Genomic DNA, 27,819 nt, shown 5'->3' on the forward strand with positions numbered 1-27,819 from the left:
CTGAATTGACATAGTTACGTTTCCAGGGTCATGTGTTTAGCATTAATGCTGTCACGTAGAGGAACCGCGTTGCATGGCACCGGACATGTCTCCATGAATGTTAAATTCAGATAGACATGCTGATCTCGGTGGATTCATGAAGCGGATGAGAATTTCCACTGCAGCCTCTTTGTTCTGGGGGTATTTTTTGCATGGCAAACCAGCTCTGGTTGCTCCCTGCTGCTATTGCCACTAGCCCTAAACTTTGCTTTGCGAAGGAAAGTGACTCAGCGGGACAATTTGGTTATAACAGTGAATCCATTCATTCCCATCAAGGTGGCTTTAGTCTTTGAGTGTGCTGCTTTGTAAAAAATTTTCATACAGTACCCTGGAACTCCCAGCCACTGTTTTGTGGCTGAGGTGCTGTCTCTGTGTAATTGGACTTTGGGCTCAGCTGCAGGCAAGACCTGCAGCATGTAATCGTATCTGTCTTTACGCAGTAGAATCGTCCTAATGAGGCTATGCTCGTGGATGGCCTATTGGTTCCAATTAAGCAGCTGTTTCAATTAAAAGAAAAGGTCATTTAAAAAGGGTCTTACACATGAGGATGAGATGCAGAGAATCATTTTTCTTCAGTACTGTATTAGAACAGATTGTAGAATTTCACACCCATTTAACATCTGGTTAATCACCACATCACCCCTTGGCACCATTTGATTGCTAATGCAGGATTAGATGAGCTCCAAGCAGGGTTAGGGGACGTGCTGTAGAAAACCTGTGTTGGCATCGGGCAGGCCATGTCTACATTAGACCTTACAGTGGCACAGCTCTTCTGTCGACATAATTAAACCACCCCCAACGAGTGGTGTTAGCTATGGCAGCAGGAGAAGCTCTCCTCTCTAGTGTGGACACGGCCTTAAGTCTGCACAGCAAAGTTTTACTGGCATAGCTATGAATAAATCACACCCAGCGTAGCTATGATGGCAAAACCCCCAGTATAGAGAAGACAGAAGAGTGCATCTGTCAGTTTAGCTAATGTTGTTTGGGGAAGCGGTGTAGCTACTGGCGGCAGAAGAACAACTTCTGTCTGCCTCTGCTGCGTCTCCACTTGGAGACTCTGCCATCCTAGGTGGCTCTGTAGTGTAGGCAAGCCCTGAGGCACACATCATTGCTAATGCCCTATGTACTAGCGCAGACAGGGCCAAGAGGAGGCCCCGTACTCCAGAGCTGAAGCACTCTGGGAGGACAGTGGGGGAATACACTGTGTGCTTCTTAACTGTGACGTTACCCAGGGATCCAATTTCTGCTGGTGATGGTGACTGGCAACTGCAGGCTAATTATCAGCAAATTATCAGTATCAGCAAAGATTCTTCAGCTAGTGCCAAGGGGTTAAGTAGAGATTAACCAGGTGTTAAGTGGGGGTGAAATTTGAGGTTCCAGAAATGGGGGTGGATAGAAGATGCTTTCGAGGAAGCAAAAGGATTAAAAAAAAATTTTGTAACTGCCATCTAAACCACATCCCAGCTCAGAGCTGCCCTGGTACAGGCTGGGCCCTCAGGTCTTTGTCTGGGTTGTGGATACGATGTTAAGAATAGTGCACTGATTGTATTAAGTGAGGTGGCAAATGAGGCCCAGTAAGCAAGGGGGTCTGGAGACCTTTCACTGGTTGGAGCTCTCAAGCCCTCCCAAACAGGGTTCCCAGTGAAGCAGCCCAGTGGCTGGGGTTGGCCCTGGTCTACACTGCAGAGTCAGGTTGATGCAAGGCAGCTTACATCCGTTTACCTTAAATCAGCCCCTCCTGGGTACTGCTGCAATGTTAAACCTGGCCTAGCATCCCCCACGTTTCCAAGGGGTCTCTGGCCATTCCCTCTCATCTGGCTGGGCCTGGTCTCTGAAATGGCAAAGCCACATAGAGCTGGGCTGCAATTCTGCAAAGTCAGAACCAAGGATGGTTCAGAACTGGGTCCTATTTTATCCAGACCCCTAAAGTGAGGGCGAGCAGGTGGGAAATTGCTCTGGATTTGGCCAGAGAGAGACTGTGAAGGTCCCCAAAGAAAGCTACCTGGATCCGGCATTCTCGTCTTGACCAATCCGCCTACGTCCCCTCTGCTGTGCACATCTCTGTGGCCCTGGTGTTTCCCACACTGCCTGTAATGAGAACCAAACTTCACAGAGCAGGCTGCACTGGCCAGGAGACCTGCTGGTCCCAGTAATGGGCACTGCTCCTATGAAAGAAAGTGACTGAGGACTCCAGAGGGATAAAAGGAAAAAGCATGAGGCCAGACAGTGACAGCTGGGAAATGGCACCAGCAAAACAGGGAAGTCTTCTGTAACTCAGTGCAGGCTGTTGGCCAGTTCCTGTTTGCTGCGGCGTGACGCTCGGTTGCGTGGGAGAAGTGATGGGATGCATTGCTCAATGCTAAATTCTGGCAAGGCAGGAAACTGCAGTATTCTCCAGGGGACAGTGTGCTTTGGGAATGCCTCTTTCTGGTTGACAGCTGGGCTGGGCTACATGCTCCTGTCTAGAGATGGTGTATTCTGACCCCGTTTAACGGCAGCACAAGTCCCAGTTTCATGTCGCGAAAGCCGCGGTGCGGGGATGGAGATTATGCTGATGTCACAGGGCTGCCTTTGCGTGGGGAGTGTGTAGGGGAACAAAGACATGCAGCAAGGCAGGGCTTAGTGAGAACCTTCTCCTCACAATGACGAGTTCTGTTTTAAAATGTCAGTTTGACATGTCCTCCCCCACCAGTCACCTTCTTCATCTTCTGGGCTCTGGAGTTAACCCCTCAAAGCCTGCCTCTTCCATGCTGCCAGCCGGATGAAAGCTGCTGAGTGGTGTGTGCAGTATCCAAAGGGTTAATGTTTCCCCCTCTGAACTGTGCGGCGCCCACCAGGAAACTGGGTTTGCTGTGATGACAAATCTAGTTTCTTTCGTTAACGGGGGTCTTTCCTGCCCCCTTGACCGGCAGGCGCCGGGGACGTGGTGCCAGTGAGAGGCAGACTGCAGTGTGAGGTTCAGACTGGGATGTTTGGCCTGCAGACCTGACCCCCAGGCAGGGGGAGGAGATGTTGGGGTGGTTTGTTTTCCTACCACTATGGCAGCTCCATGCACTTACGCATCCGCAGCATCGCAAGGGAATGCAGCAGTGCAATACAAAACAGGAGAAAGTGTTTGGAAATCAGTCCCAGGGTTAGACCCGGTCCTGATAAAGAGCCTTCCATCTGAACCAGGTTTGGGTGCACTTTGTCCTCTGGGCTGCAGCTTTGTGCTGAAACCAGGAAAGGAATTGTGTCTACACAGCAGATGGGAACCGTCCAGTATCTGTAGTGTGGATGGGCCCTAGAAGTACCATGTGGTTGGTATGGTGGTGCTATCAATGATGCTGTCCCTGAACTTCCCTGGAATCTCCCAGCCTCATCTCTGTGGTCTGTTATCGCTGTGACACCTGTTCAGGAAGCTTGTTTTAAACACAACTGCAAACCCCTGGGAGATCCCCAGGAGCCTTCACTGCATCCTGCTCTCATCATGACACCATTGTGCCCAAGAATAACGTGGCTGGGGGCTTGGAGCCAAATTTCTCTTTACACTGTATGAGGAGGCAGATGGTTTGACAGCCATGGAAACAGACAAAGCACAGAGCAGTGCCAATGTGCCCTGATCGTGAGCGGGAAGGACCGTCTTCAGGGACCAGTAACAGTGATAGCTTTGTGGAGATCACGCTTGTTCACTGGAAATCCAACCAAGACCTTATAGACTCATTCTGTTTGCCGGGCACTTCCGGAGCTGTTTGTGGTACAGTGTCACCATATTACTATCCAGATGCTTCAGCTTTCCTGGGAATCTTATGAGGTCAAAGCCAAGAGGTAAAGATTAACCGAGACAAAGCTGCTGTCAATATTTACCGAGAGTTCAATAAACCTTGGTATTGTCTGAGAGCCTGGGTCGGTGTGGATTGTTCTGCAAAGCATGATCATTGAATGAATCAATATACAAAATATCCGCTTGGATAGCACAGGCTGCCCCAGGAAACTGAGCGGAAAGGCACCACTCAATCAGGGGATGCTGCTGCAGGGGCTTTATGAGGCCCATGTCTGGTAGCCGCTTGGTGTCCTGGCTGAAATGGATTTGGTAGGTCTCAGTCCACTTCCCAGGAGCCAAAAATTCAGATGGACAAAGCTGTCATCACCCTTGAGGCTCATTGGGGGTGGCCAGGCATGGGCATTCCACATGGACTGAACGCCCGTCGGGTGATCCTGGTTCGGGGGGAAGCTGTGTGGGGGAGGGGAAGCTTGCACGATTGCTGCCTGCATGGCAACTTGTTCTGTGGACAGATAAAAAGCCTATGCCCAGGCCTGAGAACGCAGGCCGGTACATGCTGAATTTGCACATGCAACCTGAGAAGACTTTAGAAGTCATATTGCGGAACGGGGGGGATGGGAAGCAGATAAGAGAGAAGTTTGTCCCCTCCCCGCCCCCCCAGCACCTGGGACCCCAGTTCCTAAAGCACATTACAGACGCTAAATGAAATAGATGAGAGAAAATCACTGCAAAGTCTTCTCCATCTAGTGAGGCCTTGTGGATGTCCTGGGGAAGCGGGTAGTTGCTCATTGCAGTTCAATAGTGTGAATTTTAGTGGTGTAGGAAAACTTTCCCTGTTTGTTTTCCCCCGTGACTGGTCCTATTAAAGCCAATGGAATTGCCTCACCGGAATGGACAACGTCCTGCCCACAGCAGTGACCCATGTCAGAGGCGTCAGACAGAGGACTGTACCCTGGTATAAAGCCCCTTATTTTATCCTGATTCCCTGCTGCTGATCAGCTGGTGTCCTGAAGCCTGGGGATCAAGAGCTCGTCTCCTTTAATTCTTCCTCGCCTGACTGTGGAGGTTGCTTTTGGGAGTCAAGTGGCCAAGTCCATCCATGGCACTTTAGAGACTCTGTGAACAGTGAAACCCACTGACCTTGGTATCTGACTGTTCTGCACCAGCCTAGAGACTGTTCATGACAACGATATGCAGAACTGCTCAGCACTGCTGGACTGAACGTGGCTTCTCGTGGACTGGTGCAGGCTAGAGCATAGACGGTGCAATGGGGTGAGATTGGTGAACTGCATGGTCATGTGACCCTGATGGCCTCGGCAGCCACCCGGCTGAGGCCACACATCTTACGCCTTAGCAGTGACTCACCTTCCTGGTCCCTGTCTGCTCAGCTGAAGGGGATCCTGGGACACTGTAAATGAAAACTGGACAGAACAGTAGAAAACAGCAGGGCATGGTCTGGCACTGGCAGAGGGATGCGACCTACTGGGTTTTCTCTGTTGTGTGCTTCGTGTATGCCCTTGCTCCCTGCCCCTGCTATCCATCACATTCCCTTGCTTTCTCTTGTTAGCTGAACATAGTTTAGACTTGCCTTCAGATCTCCCTGGAGTTGCTCCGGCTTCATAGCCCCCTCCTCCCTGCATCTGCTTCCGGCTCTTCTGCTTGCCAACCTGCCTTTCGGATCTTGTGTCCTCATCTTTTCCCAACACGCCCTTGCACTCTGCCCCTGTGATTTCTCCCTCAGCCTCCTGCTTGCCACCTCCATCGCTTCTGTCTCATACTCACCTCACACCCAGCTCACTGCTCTGACTGCCATATGCCTCGCACTTCTCCTCCCTGCTCTGTGTGAGCTCCCCAACCTGCTCCATGCTTACGGTTGACCTTGTCTCCATCTCCTTTGGTTTCTGTCCCATCACTCCAGCCTCTTGCCCACATTATCTGGTCCTGACCACCCCTCCGTTCCCTCTCCATAGCTCTCGCACAGTTGAAGTAGGGCCGGTAACTCACCGCCAGCATAATGTCTCCTATCACTTTGCCATAGGCTTTGTTCCCACCCCCCATGCCTACCTAGGTACTATTGGCTCCACCTGGAGTGTTGGGTGATCCTCTGAATGCAAGTTACCTCTCAGGCCTTGTCTAGATGAGGCCTGAAGATGTGAAGTTAGCGTGTGGTAGCTAATGCGTTTTAAAGGATCAGGCGCCCTCCTGATCTTTACCTTGGCCAGTTCAGCAAATGTTAAAAAGACACACTTGATGCCAGTAGTTTACTGGCTTGTCTTGCTCCCATATGATCCAAGTTGCTGCAGTCAGTGAATTGCTTCTCTCTTTCCCCACAGGGATTTCGTACCAAAGGCTGGTGAGGGCGGAGCAGGGACTGTCCATGAAGAGTTGCCAGAGCTCCACTGTGTGAGTGCTGCTGTGGGGAGGTGGAGGGGATCGATGGGGGTGGCTTTGTGTGGTCTGGCAGCTGGTCTCCCTGGAACCCCCACTGCTCTTTCCATAGTGCTCATAATCAAGGGGCAGATGCCAAGCTAGGGCAAGCAGCCCCTAGAAAGTCACCCAAGATGCAGCTGTGGCTGTGTATGGGTTCGGGGGAGAAGGGGCAGTGGAGAACAGCACTGAACTAATGGTCTAGGCATATGGATAAAGTGGAAATACCAGCATTCCCAAAGTGGCCGTCCTGGGCCCTCTCCAGTTCTCAGTGTGTGCGTGTGTGTTTGCTGTTGCCCCATGGTGGGAAATGCATGGTCTTGAAAAGAACAGGATGGTGAAAAGAAGGAGCTGATCTGTGGCTGTCGCCCGGAGAATGTTTGGTCCGATCTCTATGCGAGGTGGAGAGCAGAAAAGATCCAAAGTGACATGCATTAGCCAGAAGAGGTGCGGGGCAAAGATTGGAGGGAGGGGAACAGCTTCACCCCATCCCAGGCAGGAAGTTTGACAGGGTTCATGCTTGATCAATAAAAGTGCCATCTCTTGACAAATAAGCAAGCCAGCACGTACCCCGGTGTATGTGACTGAGTCAGAGAAGGGGGAGGGGGCCTTATCTGGGCCTTCGATCCCTTCCTCCCCACGCTATCACCCTCATCTGTAAATATGAAAGTGTGAATGCAGAGCTGATCTCTCCCTAGCCTGCTATTAACAACAGCCGCTGGCTCAGCCATCGCTAAGGTTCCCCTACTGTGAGCATTTTTTATTTCAGGCTTGTCGGCATGCAGTTGTACTGCTTTAAATATACAAGTGTGTTCAAATGGTACAGCAGCTCGCCTCCCAGTGAGGATGCAGTGATAAAAGCATAAAGGTGCTTTATACCAGGCTGGCTATCCCTGTATGGGAAAGGGACTAAGTTATACTGGTATTTGGTGTGTTAATACCAGTGTAACCACATTCACACTAGCAGCTGTACCAGTATAACTGTGTAGGTAAAAAAGAAAAAAATCATATCCCCTAACCCACATATTTCTACCAGTACAAAATCTGTGTATAGACCAGGCCTGGGCATTATACAAAGCCTGTGCCCATTGCCTGAGCCTGTGGGCCTACTGAGGCCCCGGTCCTGCAAACCCTGCAGCATGTGCTCAGCTTTAAGCAAGTCCTGTTGATTACACCGGGACTGCTCACCTGCTTAAAGTTAATCACCTGCTTAAGCACTTTGCTGGACCAGGGCCTTAGCAATTAACATGCAATTAGAGGTTGCTGTTAGTATGGAGAAGAAACTCCATTGCCGTGCTTAAGGAGTGCCTCTCTTCCCCACTGCTCTGCCTCAGGCTGTGCGCCATGTCCTGAAGGTTAACCTCTGCCTCTGGTGGCCTAGCCGGGAGCCCAATTCCAGGAGCAGGGGCCTTCCTCTGAGACCACCCACCCCAGGTGTTTAAATCTAGGGACTCTTAGTTTGAGCACCTTGGTCAATCTCTGCAGCAGCAACTGGACACTGGGATAGAGACGGGTCTTGTATGGTCTATATCCTGTCATGCCATGGATCCGTTCAGTCACACCTGGAAACTAGCAAGGATCTGGTGCATCTGCCAAGATCTCATGTGGGCCCAGTAGCCAACCCCATTAACCAAGATGCTGTCTCAAGGGCAAGTTTGGTTTCCTTCTCTTACTCCCTCGCCCTTTCTGTCCTTCCCCAATCGTGTGTGATCTGTCTCATTTAGACTGCAGGCTATTTGGGGGAGGGACCCAGTGTCTGTCTGATGGAAGGGCCATAGCGCTGTGTGCAATCACAACCGTCTAGATTTGCACCGCTGTCAACATAGACTTCCTGCTCTGTGTCCAGCCTGTACATTGGTAAAACAGCCCGTGGCCTGACACAATTGGCAGATTGTGCTGATGGGAAGCCCAGGAACCAGAGTGCTGGGGCTGGTCTGCCAAGCACCGACAGAGCAAAGCTGGTCTTTAGAGGCCATTGCTGACAGTGCATGAGCGGGAGGACTGGGCAGTGCTGTGTGTGTACAGTAAACTGGGATAATGAGGTGAAGGGCTTCTCTCAGGCTCCATGTTCCTGTAATGTGGAAGGATTTCACCATCTGGTGGGTGGAATAGTTTGGAATTGATCAAATGCCACACAAAGCTCCCAAGTCCCTCTGTTCTCCAGGTCGTGCTAACAGTGCAACTGTTATTTATTATTTGAGAATAAGCTTTCGTGAGCTACGGCTCACTCACGAAAGCTCATGCTCAAATAAATTTGTTAGTCTCTAAGGTGCCACAAGTCCTCCTGTTCTTTTTGCAGATACAGACTAACACGGCTGCTACTCTGAAACCTGTTATTATTTATTCTATCTATTCCCATGTCAGGGTCCAGTTTGCAAGGTGCTGTTTAATTAACCCTGGAGCTGCAGTGAGTTGAGTTGATTTTATCTTACGCTCACTAACCACCATCCCATGTTGCCCTTAGCACGGTTCTGCTGCTCAACCCCTCTGAGGTTCAGAGCGAATATCAGTCTGTCGCCAGGAAGATGAGCACCGCGGAGCACAGCCAGCACAGAACCTTCGTCATGCTAATTGGACACATCTACCAGGCCACTTTTGGGACCAAGTGCGATATGGGCAGCTTACAGCGCATTCTGAAGGTAGAGAGACTCCTGCGTTCTGCATGGAGGCCTTTAAACAAGAGCAATTCTATCCCTGGCACACAGGGTGATTTTTCTGTGTGCTGTTTAGCAGTGGTCTTCTCCATCCCAGAGATGGCTGCAGTTCCATGCTGACCCTTGTGCAATTCACGGATCAGTTTGGTTGCACAGTGCTTCTGGGGATGCTGCATGAATGTAAATTGTCTTGTGAGTTGCAAGGGGGAGGTGAGATCTCGCAGCAGTTCAATTCAGAAGGTAGAAACAACTATTCGTTCCCATAATTTTACAACGAAACAATGGGAAATGGCGATGAATAGAGCTCATTGCGTTGTCAATCAAAAGTTTAAAACAAAAGAAAACGCGGTTTCAACAACGATTTCTCAAGGAAAAAATGTGTTGTCATACTTTCTTTTTTGTTTAATTATATTTAGATTGAAACGTTTAAAAGTACTTTTTGAAACTTTTTTGTGGTTGGGGGCGGGGGGGAAGTCCCACTTTTTTCTCACTACTTTACTCCTTTGCCCTGCCCTGCCCTACCCTGCCTTTTCATTTTTTTAACCCACTGGAAAAAAGGGGGCAGAAGGCAAAGAAGGAGGGAGGGAAGAGAAGAGACCAAAGTGAACAAAAGTTCCCATTTTCTTGTTTTTTAAAATAGTTTAAATTTCCCCCCCCAAACAAAAAAAATAGATTTTTTTGAATGAAATTCAAACATTTTTTCCCAGAATTTTTTATGGGGGTTGGGGGGAGAAGGGTGTTTCACTTAGCTCTGGCCAGGATTCTTTTTCTAGAAGAAATGGGTTATGCTTCATGAAGAGAGACCCACATGTAGACAAGCTGTCTCTGAATCTCTGTTCTCTCTTTAGTCCAGGACCTTAGAAGAGCTCTCAGAGATCCATTCTCGCACCACAGAAGCTCAGGAGCTGGCAGCTGTTTCCAGCGACCCTGTCACAGCCAGGGAACAGCTGGAGTCCATGCTGCAGGACATTGCGGCTGAAGCAGGTTTCCCTAAGATCACAGGTATGAGAGTGAGTGGGGTTGTTCTAATTTATACAATGTTCTACTTTTCTTTCTCTAGCCTGGCCTGTCATATACGTTAGCTGCTCTATTTTGAGAGATCAGGAGTGAATGCTATGAAGCATGAAATCCTTGACTGGACTACATTTCAAAAGTAGAACAAAAAATCTGTTCTGGCTCACTTCCTCATGATGAGCTGGTCTTTGGGGGGGTTTTCTTGCTTATTTCTTTTTCTGCTCCAGAATCACAGCTTTTATTAAAAAAAAAAAAAAAGTCTCTAACCCTTATGGTTAGGAAGAAAACTTTCAAAACACAAACCGATTGTAACAATGACCACTGCCTGGGTCTGCAAACAGCCTGAAATTATAGCTCTGAGAGCTCGGAACTGCCCCATTCATCTCGGAGTATCAACCCGCATGCCTGGCAAGGATCGCTTTAAATGTTGATGTTGTGAACTTTTTCACTGCTGCCGAAAGCACTCACACAAGGAGAATGCCTGGCTGTATGGTGAAGGTCTGCGTGATCGGCTGTGAGCGATGGCTCATTGTGGTGTCATTACGGAGTGTGGCATGGATTGTGGGCGGAGTTTGGGAGTGCCATTCCAACCTGATCTCTGGCCCCAGCATGGCAGAGGGGTGGAATGGAGCACAAAGCGGCATCTTAGCCCCACTGAGTGGGGACAGAGTCCAAGGAGCCCCCCAGATGAGCTTGGCAGAGGCTGTTTTGTTTAACACGTACACTGTCTGTGGTGAGAAGATTCTCATGTTGCTGTCCTACATGGGTGGAGTTCACTTTGTGGGAGGAGCTAGTGAGAATTCACTACTTCCTCCCCTCCCACATTCATCCCTGGCTGTTAGGATGAATTGCTGGTGGCATCACTTGCTGGAGAGGAGGGGGTGGGGGCTCACAAGTGGAAGAGGGGCCTTGATGCTGGGACTTTTCACTTCAGTCGATGCTTGCCTGAGCTGATTTAAACTGGCGCTGAATACATTTAGGCTGGAAATGAAAGACAGTTTCTAACCATCAGAGGAGAGAGGTTCTGTAATGGCCCTTCCAATAGGAGGGGAGGCGAACAATCTAAATGGTTTTGAGATGGAGCTAGGTAAACGGATTATGAGATGGAGGGGCCTGCAATAAATAGCAGGGGACTGGACTCAGTCACACAGGAGGTGCCTTCTCACTCTATGTTCCTAACTTGCCACTTGCTCTTCTCTCTTCTCAGGGATGGCCCAGTCGTGTAAACTTTACACAGTCCCCATCCCCGTTGCTCGATGCTACGCTTACAGCTGGGACAAGGATAATTTCGGTAAGGCTAAAACTCACCCACAGCTTGGCTGAGGAAGAACTCCCCTGGCCCCCATGGCACAGGCGTGCAAAGAGAGCTGCATTGTGGGGAGTTTGACTTCCTCGGAAGCACGGGGCCAGTGGCAGAGGCAGGATCCCAGACCGGAGAGGCTTTCGAGGCCCCATCTTGCAAACGCACACGTGCTTTGTTTGAAATGCATTGAAGTCAATGGCGCTCCTCGCAGGATTAAAGTTAAGCATGTGTGTGGGTGTTCGCAGCACTGAGGCCTGGCTCAGCACTGATCTGGTACCTTCCTGCGTTCCTAGAATATAGATAATGTCAAGAGAAATAATGACCTTTGATATTGAAAATGTACGTTACTGGAACCTACCCAGTACTTCGATGGGACGTTCTCTGGGGCAGGGGCTGCCTTTTGGTTCTGAGTCAGTACAGCGCCCAGCACAATGGGGACCTGGTCTGTGACTGGGGCCCCAGGTACTACAACCATACAGACAATTAATAATAATGCAACTGTAACAGGGTGGCTTGCCCCTTTAATGGTCAGGGATCCTGTGGCCAGCCCTGGCTCGTTATCAGATTCAGCAGGGGAGAGGTCAGTGATTGCCATAAAGAGCTGAGAGGGCTCAGTGGTGGGGGCGGGGGCTGCAGGAAGGAAGTTGGCTCCTAGCAGGTCCTGGAGCAGTGGGGAGAGACACAAGTGGAAAGGCCCTGGGGTCCCTGCCGCCTGTTTTGGTCTGGGAAATAACTCTGTGTTGCTTGGCCGAGTTTTGTGTTGAAATGAATAAACCACACCCCAAGGCAAGGGTCTGAAAGAGACCTAGGACGTGGCGTCGGTCCTTCCAGGGCTGGGCAGACAGGCCAGCTGTCCTACCGCAACTTTGCCAAATTGTAGCGGCCCCCTTGGGGGCAAGTTTAGCTCCCTTTGCGGAAGGCCACACCGGAGCTGGAGGTGCGAGTCCTAGTTTGAGGACTGTGCTAAAAACAGATGTGCGAGCCTCCACAGCCGGAGCATGAGTCCCGGGCCTGTCACCTAGGATGGGCACATACTTGGGGTGGCTAGCCCCTCGCACTGCAGTGGCCACGCTCTGTTTTTAGCATGCTAGCTCAATGAAAGCTAGTGTGGGTATGTCTCCCCGAGCTGGGAATTTCACCTCCAGCTCCAGTGTGGGCGTACGCTTTGGGCAACAAAATATGGTGTGTGGGGGGGTTCCATTGCCCTCAGGATAGGGTCAGGTGAGCAGAGTTTTTTGTGCCTGGCCTGGTAATTTCCTCCCTCCTTGGCAATTTTGCAAGCGAAGCTGCTACTTCTCTTTTACTCCCAGTCCCTGCTTATGACAAATCTCTGTGTTTCTGTGCAGACTGTGCATTCAATGCCAGCCGGCCCCAACAAGCTACATCAATTCTGTCACTCTGGAAAACTGTTGGCCCACCTGTCCTCCCCTGGGCTTGTCTGTTTCATTCTTCTCACAGAGTACATTTTTGTCAGGGAGCCAGTGGCATTATCACTTTCTGACCTGGCTGGCTATCTTGATTAGTATTAAAATACGTTTTAATGGGGTGTGGCCATAAGTAGTAGAACTAGTTGACAATCCAAGTTGAAAGGAAGCAAAAGAAATGTTAGTTTACTTTGGTGTTTGGAAACCCAAAGGAAACAAAAACTTCCATTTGAAAGAAAACTGACTTTTGTTTCAAACTTTTTTTGCATAAAAAATTTCATTGAAATCGAACTGTTTTCATGAAAGTGTTTTTAGTTTTTGACAAAATCGCTTCCCCCCCCCACCAAATCCACTTGTTTTGGTCAAAAAACGTTGACAACCTCTGACAAGATGAGTTCTGGGCACAAGTGCATTTCGTATTCGTGTGGGACGGCCTCAGAAAGGAGGCGGTAGAAGTTCCACCACTGGGGTCATACGAGGCTGGACAAAGTACTGGAGAACACACTGTAGAGGATAATCCCTCACTGGCCCTCGGGTTGATGGGCTGGGAGGCCCGATATGCCCCTCTCATCTCCCATGTTGTGTTGTTTAGGACTCTGTGCTGGCTCTTATTCTTTCAGATATCCTCAGAGATGTACTCAACAAGGAGTGCGATGTTCTCAAGCCAGTGCTCTTGGAGGATGAGGAGGAAGAGGAGACGGAAATTGATGGCTGTTCTCCACAAAGAGACTCGCTCCTTTCCTCCATCTCGGCGGTTTCCAAGGACTCTGTGTACTCAGAGTTATCAGAGGAGGCATCGAAACATTCGCGGATGTCTCTCTTCACCACTTCCAAGGACTCCATTTCGGAGCTGTCAGTGGTCTCCAGAAGGTCCTTTAAGTCCTTTGTGTCTAGCCTCAAGGACTGCATGGACAGTGGCTATGCCGAAGACAGCGATGAGAGCTCTCTCGATCTGGTGGGGAGGCTGGACCTGAAAGAGGAGACGACACTTCACAAGCAGAGGCAGAGACTGGCCAGCAAAATCTGCAAGCTGTTCAAGAGCAAAAGCCAGCTGGTCTTGCGGAGAGACGTAAGGGACTATCCTGACACTGGTTCGCTCTCCCTACCTCTGCGCCGGGCCGAGAGCCTGTGCAACCCAGAGGCCAAGCACCACATCCCAGCACGCTCCCGGAGGGCTCTTTCCTTGCCCCAGCACGTGCTGAGTCAGCGGCTCCCGCAGCACCACATAGCGCAGAACGTGTGCGTCCAGCGCAGGCCCTTCCTGAGCTACGATGAGGACACCAAGGTCTCCACGCTGCGCGTCGTGGTCTTCGGCTCAGACCGCATCTCAGGGAAAGTGGCCCGGGCGTACAGGAACCTTAGGTGAGTGGGATGGCACCAGGGGAACCCGGCTCCCATTCCTTGTGTGTATTTACCCAGCCCTCCCACCGCACGTCGCCTTACGGAGTCCAAGGGCCAGAGCCTCCGGTGGTATCAATAGATGCAGCTCTATTGATGTCCATGAAAGGTGGGCTCAGATCCTCTGGCTATGCCCTGGTGTAGACTGTGCTGTGAGGTGATGATGGCGGATTGGGTTCCCACTCTGTTAGCCTCCACGACTGAGGCCTGGTGACGAACCCTTCACCACACTCGGTGCTGTCCCTTCGTGGTGCACGTGGCCGTGTCTCGTGCTGTGGTGTTGTGCAGAGCCCCTTGTGCAATGCACTGTGCGAACATCCGACAGAAGGACGGTCCCTGCCCCAGAGAGCTTACGAGCTAAGTAAAGAGCGTTGGGCTGCTCCTGCACTGTTTCCCTCACCGCGCACACGACTGTTTGTGTGGGGGTGGGGACGGCGCGCGCACGCCTTACCTACCTGACACTAGCCACGCCTCGCTCGTGCTGACACAGTGGGCTCTCTGCAGTGCTCTCCTTCCCTCTCCCTGTTCTAGACTACAAGAAATTGATTGCCCATTACTGACAAGGTACTTCAAGCTGCAGTTTTTCTACATCCCGGTGAAGAGGAGCTGCCTTACCTCATCTGCACCACTGACACATGCTCCTCCTTCTCCAGGAGATCCTCACCTGAGAGCCTCAGGGCAAACGGTACGTGCTGTGTCTCCCGTCGGACCAGCTCCTAGTGTAGAGACCTGCCTGCGTCACACAAGCAGCACCACGCTTGGCCCTCACTGGTTCGCCTTGTGGCTGGCTCGGCAGAGAGGCCAAGTACTGAATAGACCAAGTGCGCCTGAGGCTGGCAGGGAGGGAAGCTTGTCCTGTCCCTGTCTGTTCTGTAGGTGGCCTGCCCTCTTGATGGCCAACAGTGCAATACCTTCTGCCAGCTCAAAATTCACTTGCAGTAAGAAAAATAAATGAAATCAACCGGCCCAGGACGGTATGTCTACACTGCAACTGGACACCTGTGGCTGGCTCGTGTCTGCTGATTTGGTTCTTGGGCTACAGGGCTGTTTAACTGCAATGTGGATGTTCAGGCCCGAGCTCTGGGACCCTCCTGGGGTCCCAGAACCTGGGCTCCAACCTGAGCCTAAGCGTCTACACCACAGTGAAACAGCCACGTAGCCTGAGCCCCATGCACCCGAATCAGCTGACATGGGCCAGCCGCAGGTGTTTAATTGCAGTGTAGACATCTCCTGAGTGACTCTGTCTGTCTGGTTTCAGGAACCCAGCTCAGCTGGGGCACAAAGCAGCACCAACGAAATCTCCCACTACATTGGGATGTTGGACCCATGGTACGAGCGCAACGTTCTTGGGCTGATTAACTTGCCCACGGATGTCCTGTGTCAGGTATGTCCGGGAGCTCAGGAGGAAATGAGCTTGGCTTTGGGTCCTTACCCCACTGCCCCTTTCCATGTGTTGGCATGGGGGCGGGAGGAGGGTCTCTCCCCTTCATTTGGAGTATCCACCATCAGCTGCTAGTGTTGGACCAGCTGGGTCTGCTCCAGGATGGGTCTAGTTTTGAGCTATCCTGCAAGATCCAGGTTGGGAGCCAGCTTGAGGCTTTCCTGAGGCTGAACATTGCCTGCCTCTGGGGAGTGGCTGGTTCCAGCCTGACCCACCCCGTTGCTCTGCCTCTTCTGTGAGTCTGTTCACAGGACAATGCACAGGAGGCCAGTGTCCCCATCCCCCCTGCTGTGCATTAGGAGACTAACTGGCCAATAGGGAAACATAGGGGGAAACTCCAGGGCAAGAATCGTGTTCTCGCTGTTACTCCCCACACTGGTCACCCCCTGGGCGCCATTCTCAGCAGAGAGGCCGAGAAGGCTGACCTGGTCCCAGCAGGGTGGGGTGGAGGTATGTCAGTGGGGGAACTCGCCCAGCCACAGCACCTGTTCGGAGGGTTTTAGTCTCCAGGGCTGCGACTCCAGTACCTTTCCCCAGCACCCATGACCTCCCAGCCCTGTGCTGAACATCAGGAGCAGAGCGGGTTTCCATTTCACCTCCTTGTGTCTATGCCAGCAATCTGCCAAACCCGAGGTGGAGCCTACGGAGGAGTCCAGGGAGCAGCTGCCCATCCTGGCTGACATGGTGCTTTACTACTGCCGGTTTGCTACTCGCCCGGTGCTGCTGCAGCTCTACCAGACAGAGGTACGCAGGGCTGGGCCTTTCCATCCCACCTTGCACATGGGGTTTGTGAGGACTTCTGTCTCTGCATAGATCAACTAAGGACTCCAGTACCAACCTCTGCGAGACAAAGGTCTCTTCAGGACTGATACGTCCATGATGCTCAAGGGTTCGGCCAGTTCCTCCCCTGACCTGGCTATTGTGGGCCTGTGAGACTGTGCTTCCAGGGGCGTGCACAGGAATTTAAATTTGCATGCTTTTGGAGGGGCACATTAAACACACACAAATGAAAGGTTTGCGTGACCCCTGCCATTTCTAGGGACACCCAGCTGTGAGGAGGCAGCAGAAGCTCCCCCTGCAGGGGGCGCTCCCCATGTCCCTTCAATCCCGGCAAGGAGGAAGCAGCAAAGCAGCTGGCTGCAGGGTCCTTCCCCGACCCCTACAACTGCAGCCTGCTGCTTCTCCTTCCCTGCTGCTGGAGTCCCAGCGCTGCTGCCTGCTCTGCAGATGCCTGCTGAGGCGAGTCGGGGCTGGAGGCAGAGGAAACACATGGGACTCCAACAGCAGGGAAGGAGAAGCAGCAGGCTGCAGCTGTAGCGGTGTGGGGAGGAGGAGCTCAGCCATCAGCCGCCCTGATGCTTCCTCCCTCACCGGGCTTCGGGAACACACAGAGATTTTGGGGGGCGGCAGTGCCCCTGCTTGCGCCCCCCCCTCCGTGCATGCCCCTGTGTGCTTCCATTAGTCAAGTCCATCTCCTTCTGCTTTATCACCATGGTAGTAGAGCCTGGTATGCAATTGCCCCTTCCTGCATTCACTAATGGCTCATGATGGACTGATGCCCCTCCTGATCCTGGTGATGGAGCTGGTGTAGGAGGCTTCTGGGGGATAACGCTCCGCGGGAACTTCTATTAACCAACAGCGACCTCCAGAGAAACCAATCTGCTGCTGTTGTAGAATGCAGTGGTTCTCAGCACCCTGGGGACGGTTGAAGTGTAGTTCAGATCACACCATAAAGTCTCCAAACTCTCCACTCTGCTCTCTCCCGATACCCTGGTCCCTAAGAGAGGATGGGTGTCCCATAGACAACTTCTCATCTAACTTGTCTTTCTTTCTCCATACACGTATGGCTCTCACCAGTGCTAACAATTACACACACGCTTTGCTTTCTGAAATCCCTGCAAGGAGCCTGTTCTCCAAAGCCTGCTCTGTCCAGCATGCAGAGATTGAGAGGAAGGTTCTTGTCATCCTGGTGCTCTCATAACAAGGTGTTGGGCGTGGGATGCATATGTAGGTAGTGATGGTAACAGACATTTATCAGAGTAGGAATGCTGCTGTCGGGTTGCTGTGACTTGCACTGCTAGGATTTTCTAGCTTGAGGGGTTCTCTCTCCTTGCACTGCTTCATTTGAAGGCAGTGTGCTATTAGGAATATGCCCGGCTCCCTCATTGTGCAGTGCATTCATAGTGCATCTCTCTCTTCTCTCCCTCCCCCGACAGCTAACCTTCATTGGAGGTGAGAAGAAGACTGAGGTCTTCATTCAATCCCTCGAACTGGGCCACTCGGCTGCCACGCGGGCCATCAGGGCATCGGGTAGGTATCAGATCTGGACACAGATGTTTCTTTGCCTTCCTAAAGTCTCATGCATCACAGGTTCTGTAGTGATACAATGGCAGCTTTAGAAATCGGGGCACAAATAGATTTGATGGTGAATGCTTAATAACTAGCTCCTTAGGGGAGCTAGAAAAACCCAGATGAACTGCACAGAGAAATCGGATCCACAGTTGGGCTGGATTGCAGATGGCTGGGGAGAGTGTTGCTCCAATAAACTCTGTGGTTGGGAGCTGGGATATAGCAAGGGATTTTTACAAACCTGGAAACTAAAGCATCATTAAACCTACATTTTCCCTTCTGTAACAGTCTTTATGATTTCTGTTTCTCAAGGAAATTTTTTGTTACTTTTCCCTTGATCCAAAGTTAATTTATTTTAGCGTAACTAAAAACAGGTCCTTTCCCCTTCATCAAGTCCTGGCACAGTGTCTTGGAAACCAGCACATCCTTTTTCTTTCTTTGTCTTGGCGGGGTCTTTACTCAAAATTTCTCTTTCTGACTTGATACTTCAGTTATAAAATCTCTTGGTTATACTCTTGTAAGCCTTAATTAGGCAAAGGAAAGAAACGGATAGATTCATAGATCTTTTAAAACAGAAAATATTGTTTAGTAGAAAACAGCTACAGCCACGGACACACAAGCAGGCATCCACACAGCTTCAGTTCCAATTTTGTCTCACTTGTTTACCAGAGACCACATTCTGTTTGGAGCTCTGTGCAGCACACAGAGACTCTAGTGGCTAAATTATATACTGCAAGAAAACACATTATTAATTTGTTTTTTCTTTTGGCACTGAATCCTTTTCTGTGCTCTGACTTCCTCTTGCTGTCTCCAAGCAGAACTTACAAAGTGCTCTCCATTGAACTAGTTGCCCCTATTCCCATAATATGGACAGGTTATGCTTCAATAGTGAAACCCATCAACCATTTTCATCTTTAAACACTTAGGGCATAATTTTGAACTGGGTTTTGATGATGCAGTTTTGCACCCACCCTTTTGCACCTGTAATAATTTTGTCTGGAAAAAGCATCAGTGAACTTCAGGCACAAAATTTAAAGCCCAATTTATGATGGGTACACATCTGCAAAAAAAAGAAAGAGCCCAGCTGGTAAACCAGCCCTTTACAGCTTTCTATTTTCCCGAAAGACCCAACACTTACCCAACAGCACCTGCTAATTTAATTTAATTTCTTTTCATTCTGTGGAGAGGTCTCCAGCTGCTTATTGTGTTTTATGCTGAAAATCCCCTATGAGCTTATTCATGTGGGGCAGCTTTTAAGCTAACTTTAGTTTTTCTTTTTGCTCCTCTGTCACATTCCAATAAAACAAGTGGCAGGCAGTGTAACAAACAGGTTAACACTGATCCCCTTTTCGTTGCTTGGCTATCACAGGTCTACTGAAGAGCATGTTTTGACACAGAAATGATTTCTGGAAACGGGACTGGGTGTCTGGCCTGGGACGGAATAGTAGAGCCCCATAAGACCAGGGTTTGAGAACTGATGACGGTCTGAAGTAAAGTATTTGGTGGTCTTAGCTCTGTTCTTAATAGGCAGCAGTTTTTAGCAGCCAAACCACCACTCGTAACAGGAGGGGTGATTGGTCTTTCCTCTGAACTTGTTCACTCATCTGCCTCATTCTGCTTTGTAGCAAGCTGAGGTACTCTAAGGCCACTTGTTCTGCTGTCATCAGGATGCATGACTTGAGAGAGAGTGAGAAGCTGAACTCCTCAGAAACGGGGCAGCTTTTCCTAAGGGGAGAGGGACTGGTGTGAACATGTATTGAACGGCGGGGAGAGAAAAGGCTGTTGTGTGACTTTAGCTTCTGTTTGTATTACAAAGGTCCAGGCAGCAAAAGGCTGGGAATAGACGGCGACAGAGAAGCAATCCCTCTAACACTACAAATCGTCCATAGCAAGGTAACTGGGTGGTAGTCCGATGGGGACAGAGGCTGCAGGAACTTCTTCAGCATTGTGTAGACCTCCACTGAGTCAGAGATTTTAATAGGGTATATGAAGGAAATCTCTTTAAGTGGAGAGGAAATAAACACAACTCAGAGAACTACAATAGGCATGTTTAGTCTGAAGAAGAGACAGCTGAGGGGGGACCCAATAACAGTCTTCAAAGGGCTGTTTTAAAGACAACAAAGAGAAAGTGATCAAATGTTCTCCATGTCCACCAGGGCAGGACACGACATGATTGGCGTCGTTTGCAGCAAGGGAGATTTAGGTTAGATATTAAGAAAAATTTCTAACTTTAAGCACTGGATCAGCTTCCCTAGGGAGGCTGTGGAATCCTTGTCATTCGAGGTTTTTAAGAACAGATTGGACAAACACCTGTCTAGGATAGTCTAGCTTTGGTCCTGCCTCAGCGTTAGGGGATGGACAAGATGACCTCTTGAGGTCCCTTCCAGCCCTACATTTCTGTGATTAGGAGAGTGTGTTTATATCAGTTGATGGGGAAGGGGGAGAATATCTTGTGATTCAGGGTGGAAGCTGATCTTTCCTCTCTGTGGAGTAGGGAAGGAATCCCTCATACCATATTGCCGAACAACCAGGTGCCTCATGAGGGGTTTTGCCTTCAGGTACAGGTCATGCGTGGAGAGGGAGATCTGACAGGCTACCATGTATGTTTTGAAGTGTAGACAGGACTTTAACCTTAATACTGAGCTGTGGTGCAGCCCTGGAGAGACTGTGCTGTAACCAGGTCTCCAGACATTCTTCCACTTGTAATGCAGAGACGTTCTTTATGGCCACGTTGCCTGATAAGGGGGATTCTTTGAGTTAATTGATTCTCCCTGTTGGGCCCTTTCTGAAAGGGATTGATGGCTATTTAAATGACAGGAATTTAATCGCCAAGAGGAAAAATTAATTACAGATCTCTGCTCATATCTCACCCACATCTCCTCCACGTGTTTGTTTCTGGAACATGAAGGGAACCTCATCTGAGATGGAAAGAAACCAAAATGCGGCGATGTGTGAGGCTATGAATTTCTGAAGGATAGTGGCAGTTTGCACTCTTCTGGCACTTGACAAACACTAATAGTGTTTGCTGCATTTCAACAGATCCAGCAAATTTCTTTGACCTGTGCTTTACATTGAGCTCATGAGTTGGCTTCAATGATCTAGTCTGGTGCTTACAGTTAAATGTGTACTTAAATGCTTTGCTGGATCACAGCCTAAATAAGCTGAAAGCACTTTGGCTCCCTGTCCTCTACTTTCTGCTTCATTTATTGGCATAACCAATGGTGGCCTCCAAGTGAGCAGGAAGTGTGATAGGCCCTATATAAATACTGGCTCTTCTTTCATGCTGGTGGATTTCCTTACTAAAGTAGTAAAGATCCTGAGAACAATCTCCACCTGCTTACGACAGTACCTGATTCAGTACCCTGTTCAGCTATAGAGCATTAACCTACTATTGGAATGGATGGGCAGCTTGGGCATCTGGTAGTTTGAGCAAGTACATTTAACTGGTGCTAAAGGTCCCAGGACCATCCATCTCAGTGTAAATCCAGTTCTGAGCTATATCAGCCAGAAGGTCAGAGATGAGCAGAGCAGTATCAGGGTGGAATGTGACCCGTCTCTCTCACTTTTGCCTGGTCTCCGCAGACAGCAATCAGTGGAAGGAGCCACTGGAATGATGTTGAAAAGGTCTGCACCTCTGTCAACCTCAGCAAGACCTGTAAGAAGTACGAAGAAATAGGTGAGTTCTGGTGCCCTTAAACCTTTACACAGGGGCAGTGGGAGAGGATGGAAAGTGGACAGCGGTGGTGCTTCTGGCATGGGGAGGAGTGTGTGTGTCATGCAGGAGAAGATATTAGCGATGCCTTCTGTGCTTCGGGGCAAAACAAGCCATGCCATCCTGATTCAGGTCCCCTCCACCTTTAAGGCCATCTTCAGGGATGAAAGGGCACTTCGCTCTGATCACTGCTCTGATCACTGAGCCTTCCCCCAAAGGGAGCCACATGTGGCTCTGTGATATGAACGTCTCTCCATTAGGAACTGGATTGAGACCAGCAGCTCCTCTCCTGCAGGCAGTAGAACAGCCATCAGAGGGTGGCGATCTTCAGTCTGTGCTGACCCGATCTGGGATGAAATGGGTCACAGAGGTGAAAGCTTCTCTGTCCCATTAACAAACCTCAGAGCCAGGGCTTAAATGTTGTTTCCAAAACTGTTCTGCATGGTGGACAGATGCACACAGGATAAACATACCACACGCCTAGGACAGGCACCAAAGGCCAGGAATAGGACATTGTATAGGATCGGGGCATTGATTTCCCTAAGCAGTTTTTTTCTGCATGTTTTGTTGGTTGAAATGTTGGGCTGAGAATCATTACATTAGTTCCTTAGTAAGAGCCCTGGATTCGGACCCTCTGCCTAGCTGGCAGGAAGAGCCCGTGGAAACCTGGGGAGAGGTTGCAGGTCTGGTGGCTAAAGCACTTGACCCGAAGCTCTGCCCTGCCCTGGAAGAACTTTGTGTAGGGTCCTTGGAATGAACGTTGCATAACGTTCTCCACTCCAGAATTTCTTGTGCCGTTCTTTGAAGCAGCTGGCACTAGCCACTGTTGAAGACAGCACGTTGGACTTGGACCAGTAGTCTGACCTAGTATAGCAATTCCCATTAGGCAGAGCTGTGCTCTGGTTTGCCAAAGGTGGAGATGGGGCCTGGTCCAATCAACCCAGAGCTCTGGGGGTGTTTGAAATCCAGAGCATCTCTGATCTTTTGCCAAGAGCTGGGCTTGTGACCCTGGGTGAACCCAGTCTGAGTTTTGGGGTTGTTCCAAACATGAGTCCTGGTGAGTTTGCCTTGGTTTGGGGTTTCTTTGCCAAAGATGACTAGAGCAGGAACTGGCTGCGGTAGAGAGGTGGCCATTGGAGGCTGCACAGCCCCTACCTAGAAGCACCAAAGAACATAATGCTCTTGTAGGTGCAACGTGAGAACCAGGGAGATGTGCACTTAGGCTTTTATCTGTCTATCCTGCCATCCTTAGCAGCTGACCCTCTCCAGTAGAGTTAATAACTGAACTCACAGTAGGCCAGTGCTCTCATTCCTCGGTGCTCCCCCACGGCAGTTGGGTCTGTGTGTTTGTTTTGTTGGTTACCTTTCTTCCTTTCTCTCGATCCCCTGGTAGTACAATGTGCCCTGAGTCACCTTGTTAAATGTTTCAGCGCTGTAGTCTTCTTAATGAGAGGTTATGGTTCTTTTTTTGCTTGAACGCAGCACTGCTTCGGCAGGTGGAACAGATTCACTTGAGAAGATCTTGTATTATTCTCAAAAGGAAAAGGAGGACTTGTGGCACCTTAGAGACTAACACATTTATTTGAGCATGAGCTTTCGTGAGCTACAGCTCACTGCATCGGATGCATCACTTTTGCGGATACAGACTGACATGGCTGCTACTCTGAAACCTTGTATTATTCTGTTTCACTGAAATGCTCCATGTGATGCGCCCTGGCACACATAAATTTGCTATAAAGGCAGCAGTTGGGACCAACCATTCAGATGGAGCAATAGCCAATGAACTGGAGCTTCTCGGAGCCTCTCTATCTAAACCTCTTCCATCAGCTCAGACACCTCCCTCCCTCCCCCTGGAAAAGCTGAAGTGTTGCTATCGCTTAGTTTTTGTTCACCACCACCACTACGTTGCAGGCTGCAGATATTGCAATGCTGTATATTTCTGTTCTATTTCTGGAGCTTAACTCTCTGATCTGCCTGCAAGCTGAGTTCATTCTGGGTGTCTTTCGATAGGCTATGCGATGTCTAGGGAGAGTTTTTCCCATCACACTCGAATTCCCTACATGCCACAGAAATCTGGGATTATCTTTCACATTCACTGGTCTGGCCACAGGATGTCACTGCAGCTCCAGACACCAGCTGCTCACAAAATAGCTGAAAGGTGTCAGGCCTTTAGCGAAGACATGGAAGTTTTTAGGTCACTTGGCCTGCACCAGCTATGGAGGGAGCAAGAATTTGTTCCAGCCAATGTTGCAATTGTCGCTTTTGTAGATCCAATTTTTTTTAGCCCCTAATGAAGTTAATTGGCTTTCAGGTAATGTCTGTAAAGCTGGATCATGTTTGAAGCTGGATAATGCTAAGTATTTCTGCCTTCTTTTCTGGTTTTCTCGCTCTCTCTGTCTGTGTGTGGGGGGATGTGAAGGGGAGGCTGGAAGGAACATCTGTTTGATTTAGCTCAGGCTGTATAGCTGGAGGCTGTTGTATGTGGCAGCAGAGCAATCTCTCGTTTTGTGCTCTTTATTCAAAGATAGATAATTAACTCTGTAGAGCTGGGATTTGGGATCTTGTGGCTCACAACAGTCCTGGAATGCTGTGGTGTCTAGCTGGGGATTTCCAATACAAACAAACAATAACAATAATAATAATACTAAGCTCCTGTAATAATCTCCCTTTCAAACAGTCAGGTGGCATTTTAAGGCTCCAGGTTTGTATTGGGACCCCTGGCCTGGCCCATTCAAAGGGGTTATCAGACTGAGGGTAGCCCTCCGACTATCTGATATGGGCTAACTTCTACACGGCTTTGAGTTGCAGGACTGGTGACCTGTGCTCGTGCAGTATCCATCCTGATAGCATGACGGATCCTTGTTAGAGATACTTGATGGAGAATGGGGTCAAGAGATCCCTTCTTGACTCTCCCCCCTCCCCTCCCTTCAGAGAGTCTGAACTTGGCTACTTGCCACTGGCCAAGCAAAGCCAGAGGCTACTCCTTCAGGAGCATGGCAGTTCTATGCCTTGGATGCCAGAGAGGCCATTTCATTTAAAATCCAAATCCTTTCGAATAGCCCAAGCAAACCTCCCTCTCTTCTGTTCCAGACTCGAAAACGGAGTGTCTGACTTTAACCATAACCGAGGTCGTCAAGAGGCAAAACTCCAAGTCAAAGAAAAGCTTCAATCAGGTAAGTTGGATTTGCCGTATTTGTATCCTCGTTTAGGCTGGTAAGGAGAGAGTAACTGTGGCTCATTCGCTGTCAGGGGAGGAGAAGGTTTGAGAGCTTCGGAGCGGCCAGTAACTTGTGCCCAGATTCCATCACAGTTGCCATCTCCATGAACTCTAGGGCCCTCACTTCCAGATTGGCAGAAAGGCGCTGTGTGTGCCTAGCCGTGGCCTGTATTCGCTGTGCAGCCGCAGCTGACTCTCGCGGCTTAGGGAGTCCTGCTTGCGGTTGCACCAGCACAATGAGAACTAGGATGCCAAGTGGCAGAGGGAAAAACCCAGGCAAAGCTGCAGCTGGAAGAGTTCCCTGTTGTGTACCCAGGGCTGTATCAGCACCTGGATGTCAGGCTGGCAGATGAGTCCTGTCAGCACAGCAGGTGTTCAGGGAGCAGTGCACTGCTGGATCCTGCCAGCTTGGGTATCGAAGCTTGTTGGGAAACTGTAGGGAATAACTGCTCTGTGTGATGGCTGACGACTTCATCTGTGAGCAGCCGTGTGTTGGAGGACTGGGATTTGGTGCTGCCTCTGGCAGATGTGGCCTGAGCACCTCACAGCTCCTGTTGAAGTCCATGGAAGCTAGCGAGTATTCAGCACATTTGAGAATAGCTCACGTATGCAGGTGCCTTATTGTGGGGCCCCCTCTCTGAAAATCTTGGCCACTGTATTTTAAAACCAATCTGTTACTTTAACAGCCCAGATGGGAGACTCTGAGCCCTCTGTGCCTCTAGCACCCAAATCCAGCTGTATAAATAGATAGATGTATAAATCTTGCTTTCAGAGCATGTTCCAAGGCAGGGTAGGTTCCTCTGTGTTAGCATGTGAGGACAGCAGTTTAAATCCCAGATGAGGCCCTTGCTCGTAACTGCGGGCTCTAGAGCTAAGTGAATGAGCTGCTACCACTTGAGCTAAAGGACAACGTCCCCCAGCAGTCAGCTTAACAGACCTGTATCCTCAGTGGACTGGACGCACACTGTTACACCAACATGGACACCCAGTCTAGCTTGTTATTTTAGAGTAAGGACGACAAATGTCTCCCTGCATATGTGAACGTTCAGGGCGAGTCTCTTACCCCGTGAAATCCTCCCTCTTGAATTGCCTCATAGCCCGGCCCCTCTTCAGGCCAAGCCCTGACACTAAGGTTATGTCTACATTTGGAGATGGTGCTGAGAGTCCCAGCTCGCACAGACATACTCGGGTTAGCTCTCATCGTGGGTCAGCTAGGGTAGCAGGGTCCACAGTGAGCAGTGGCATGGGCTAGCCACCCCGAGTGCATACCTACTGGTTTCAGGCAGGTTTGTATTTGGCACAGCAAGCCCGTGACACTGCTCACTGCTGCCTGAGCTACCGTGGCTACACTGCTAGCTCGAGGAGAACTAGCCCAAGTACACCTAGGCAAGCTTTAGGTGTAGACACACCCTAAAAGGCGCAGCGTATAGTGAATGGGATCCTGGCCCCTGGCTGCACGTGCCACAAAGCCAAGCTGTGCTGGCTGGAGAATGTTCTGAGCCTGACTCATGGTGTTTCTCTCTGTCTCTCGCAGCAGATCAGCGTGTCCCAGATAAAAGCAGACAAGGTCCAGATCATTGGAGTCAACTGTTCCTTCGCCGTGTGCCTGGATCAGGATGAACAGAAAATCCTGCAGAGCGTCACAAGGTAGGAAATGTCCAGCATGTCTCTCTGCGGCTGTGTCCAGCATTCCTCTGGGGACAAGTGCTGTAGGTAAGGCACCCCCATTGAGTCATGTGAGCCCTGAGGGGACTAGCCCCCTAGACCCAAATGTGCTGCTTAGGCTTCTGAACCCGTGTGGACTGTTTGTGGCCAGTGCTCCAGTAAACATGCATTCAAGGGGCTAGATGGCCTAAATGGGGCTCTGCACTGCATAGCAACGCTGCAGGTCATGCAGGCAGGAGCCATGATGCCATTCAGATCACACAACAGCCATGTGCAGATGTGGGTACAACTAATACAGCCAAGCAGGAGCGGAACCTCAGTCCTCTGTCCCAAGATGGATTCAGCACCAAGGTGCCCTGCTGTTACCAACAGGTCTCAGTCCTTATGCTGCCCCTCTCCAATTCTGCTCCAGGCTGGAACCACTGGGAGGCTGAACTTTTACCGAGAGGTTGAAGGTTTGAAATAAGATCTCCAGTTCCTAACATTCAGTCACCCACCTAGGGGTACAATGCAGTCAAGGATCTCCAAGCAGAAAGAGATCTTCCAGCAGGACTAATCAGTCAACCAGGGGAATTCAAGGCACAATAAATACTGTGACTAGTGACTGTGCTGAGCATAGAAACAGAGCAGACGGCTTCCAAACCTTGCAAGGATTCTGCCCTGGTATTGGGACGCTCATCCCAGATAGTCCATATGCCTTTCAGTGGGGAGGTTGTGGGGGGAAGGGGAAAAGACAAATGACTGTCTGTCCATGAGTATAGCCTAGGGTATCATCTCCAGTGGGGTATTTCTCCTCTTCAGAGAGGACCAAGCTGTATTACCAGGGATGAGATCAGACATGACACAGAGCACTGCATTTTCACTTGGGCTCAATACAGGGGTAACTGGGTGAAATTCTCTGGCCTGTGTTAGGCAGGAGGTCAGCATAGATGATTGAATGGTCCCTTCTGGACTTGGAATCTATGAACATTTAAATGGACTGTAAGCAGTGTTGTAACTGTCAGTCCCAGGATATTAGAGAGACAAGGTGGCTGAGGTAATAGCTTTTACTGCACCAATTTCTGTTGCTGAGAGAGACAAGCTTTTGAGCTACTCAGAACTCTTCCTCAGCTACTTATGCCCCTGCTCTTCTCTTAATCCTTTTATTGCTGCAGGATCCAAAGGAGATCATTTAAAACTTTGATACAGAGAATGCAAAAGAAAGTGTTCCACACTTAAATTCAGGAAATGCAAAAGTTTTGTCTTGTATTTTTTTTTAGGGTGTACGTTTTCAGATTGATTTTGGATGCTCCACTTCTGTTGATTTTGGATGCTCCACTTCTGGGTCCCCAGTCTGAGCAATCTTAAAGGGGTTGGTTGGTCAGGTGCTCAGCACTTCAGCAAATCAGGCCCCCCTCTGAGGGTGCATGTGGT

At 49.9% G+C, this 27,819-nt stretch overlaps 1 protein-coding gene across 5 annotated transcripts in view; it reads left to right on the forward strand.

Moving 5' to 3' along the window:
- PIK3R5 (phosphoinositide-3-kinase regulatory subunit 5) overlaps nucleotides 1-27,819 on the forward strand; it is a 96,219-nt gene that overhangs the window by 63,845 nt on the left and 4,555 nt on the right. For 4 of the 5 annotated variants that reach the window (XM_073310451.2, XM_073310444.1, XM_073310446.1 and 1 more), the window contains exons 6-18: nucleotides 6,136-6,205; nucleotides 8,694-8,868; nucleotides 9,732-9,885; nucleotides 11,105-11,188; nucleotides 13,245-13,986; nucleotides 14,554-14,707; nucleotides 15,281-15,406; nucleotides 16,079-16,207; nucleotides 17,680-17,773; nucleotides 19,629-19,705; nucleotides 21,395-21,488; nucleotides 24,615-24,697; nucleotides 26,276-26,388. In XM_073310451.2, the coding sequence (XP_073166552.1) occupies nucleotides 6,136-6,205; nucleotides 8,694-8,868; nucleotides 9,732-9,885; nucleotides 11,105-11,188; nucleotides 13,245-13,986; nucleotides 14,554-14,707; nucleotides 15,281-15,406; nucleotides 16,079-16,207; nucleotides 17,680-17,773; nucleotides 19,629-19,705; nucleotides 21,395-21,488; nucleotides 24,615-24,697; nucleotides 26,276-26,388 (2,095 nt within the window). The remainder of the gene's footprint in view (nucleotides 1-6,135; nucleotides 6,206-8,693; nucleotides 8,869-9,731; nucleotides 9,886-11,104; nucleotides 11,189-13,244; nucleotides 13,987-14,553; nucleotides 14,708-15,280; nucleotides 15,407-16,078; nucleotides 16,208-17,679; nucleotides 17,774-19,628; nucleotides 19,706-21,394; nucleotides 21,489-24,614; nucleotides 24,698-26,275; nucleotides 26,389-27,819) is intronic. The other variant, XM_073310450.1, reaches the window with a different exon arrangement.

This window comes from Lepidochelys kempii, chromosome 14 (genome assembly GCF_965140285.1).
Source record: "Lepidochelys kempii isolate rLepKem1 chromosome 14, rLepKem1.hap1, whole genome shotgun sequence".
Taxonomy (NCBI): domain Eukaryota; kingdom Metazoa; phylum Chordata; order Testudines; family Cheloniidae; genus Lepidochelys; species Lepidochelys kempii.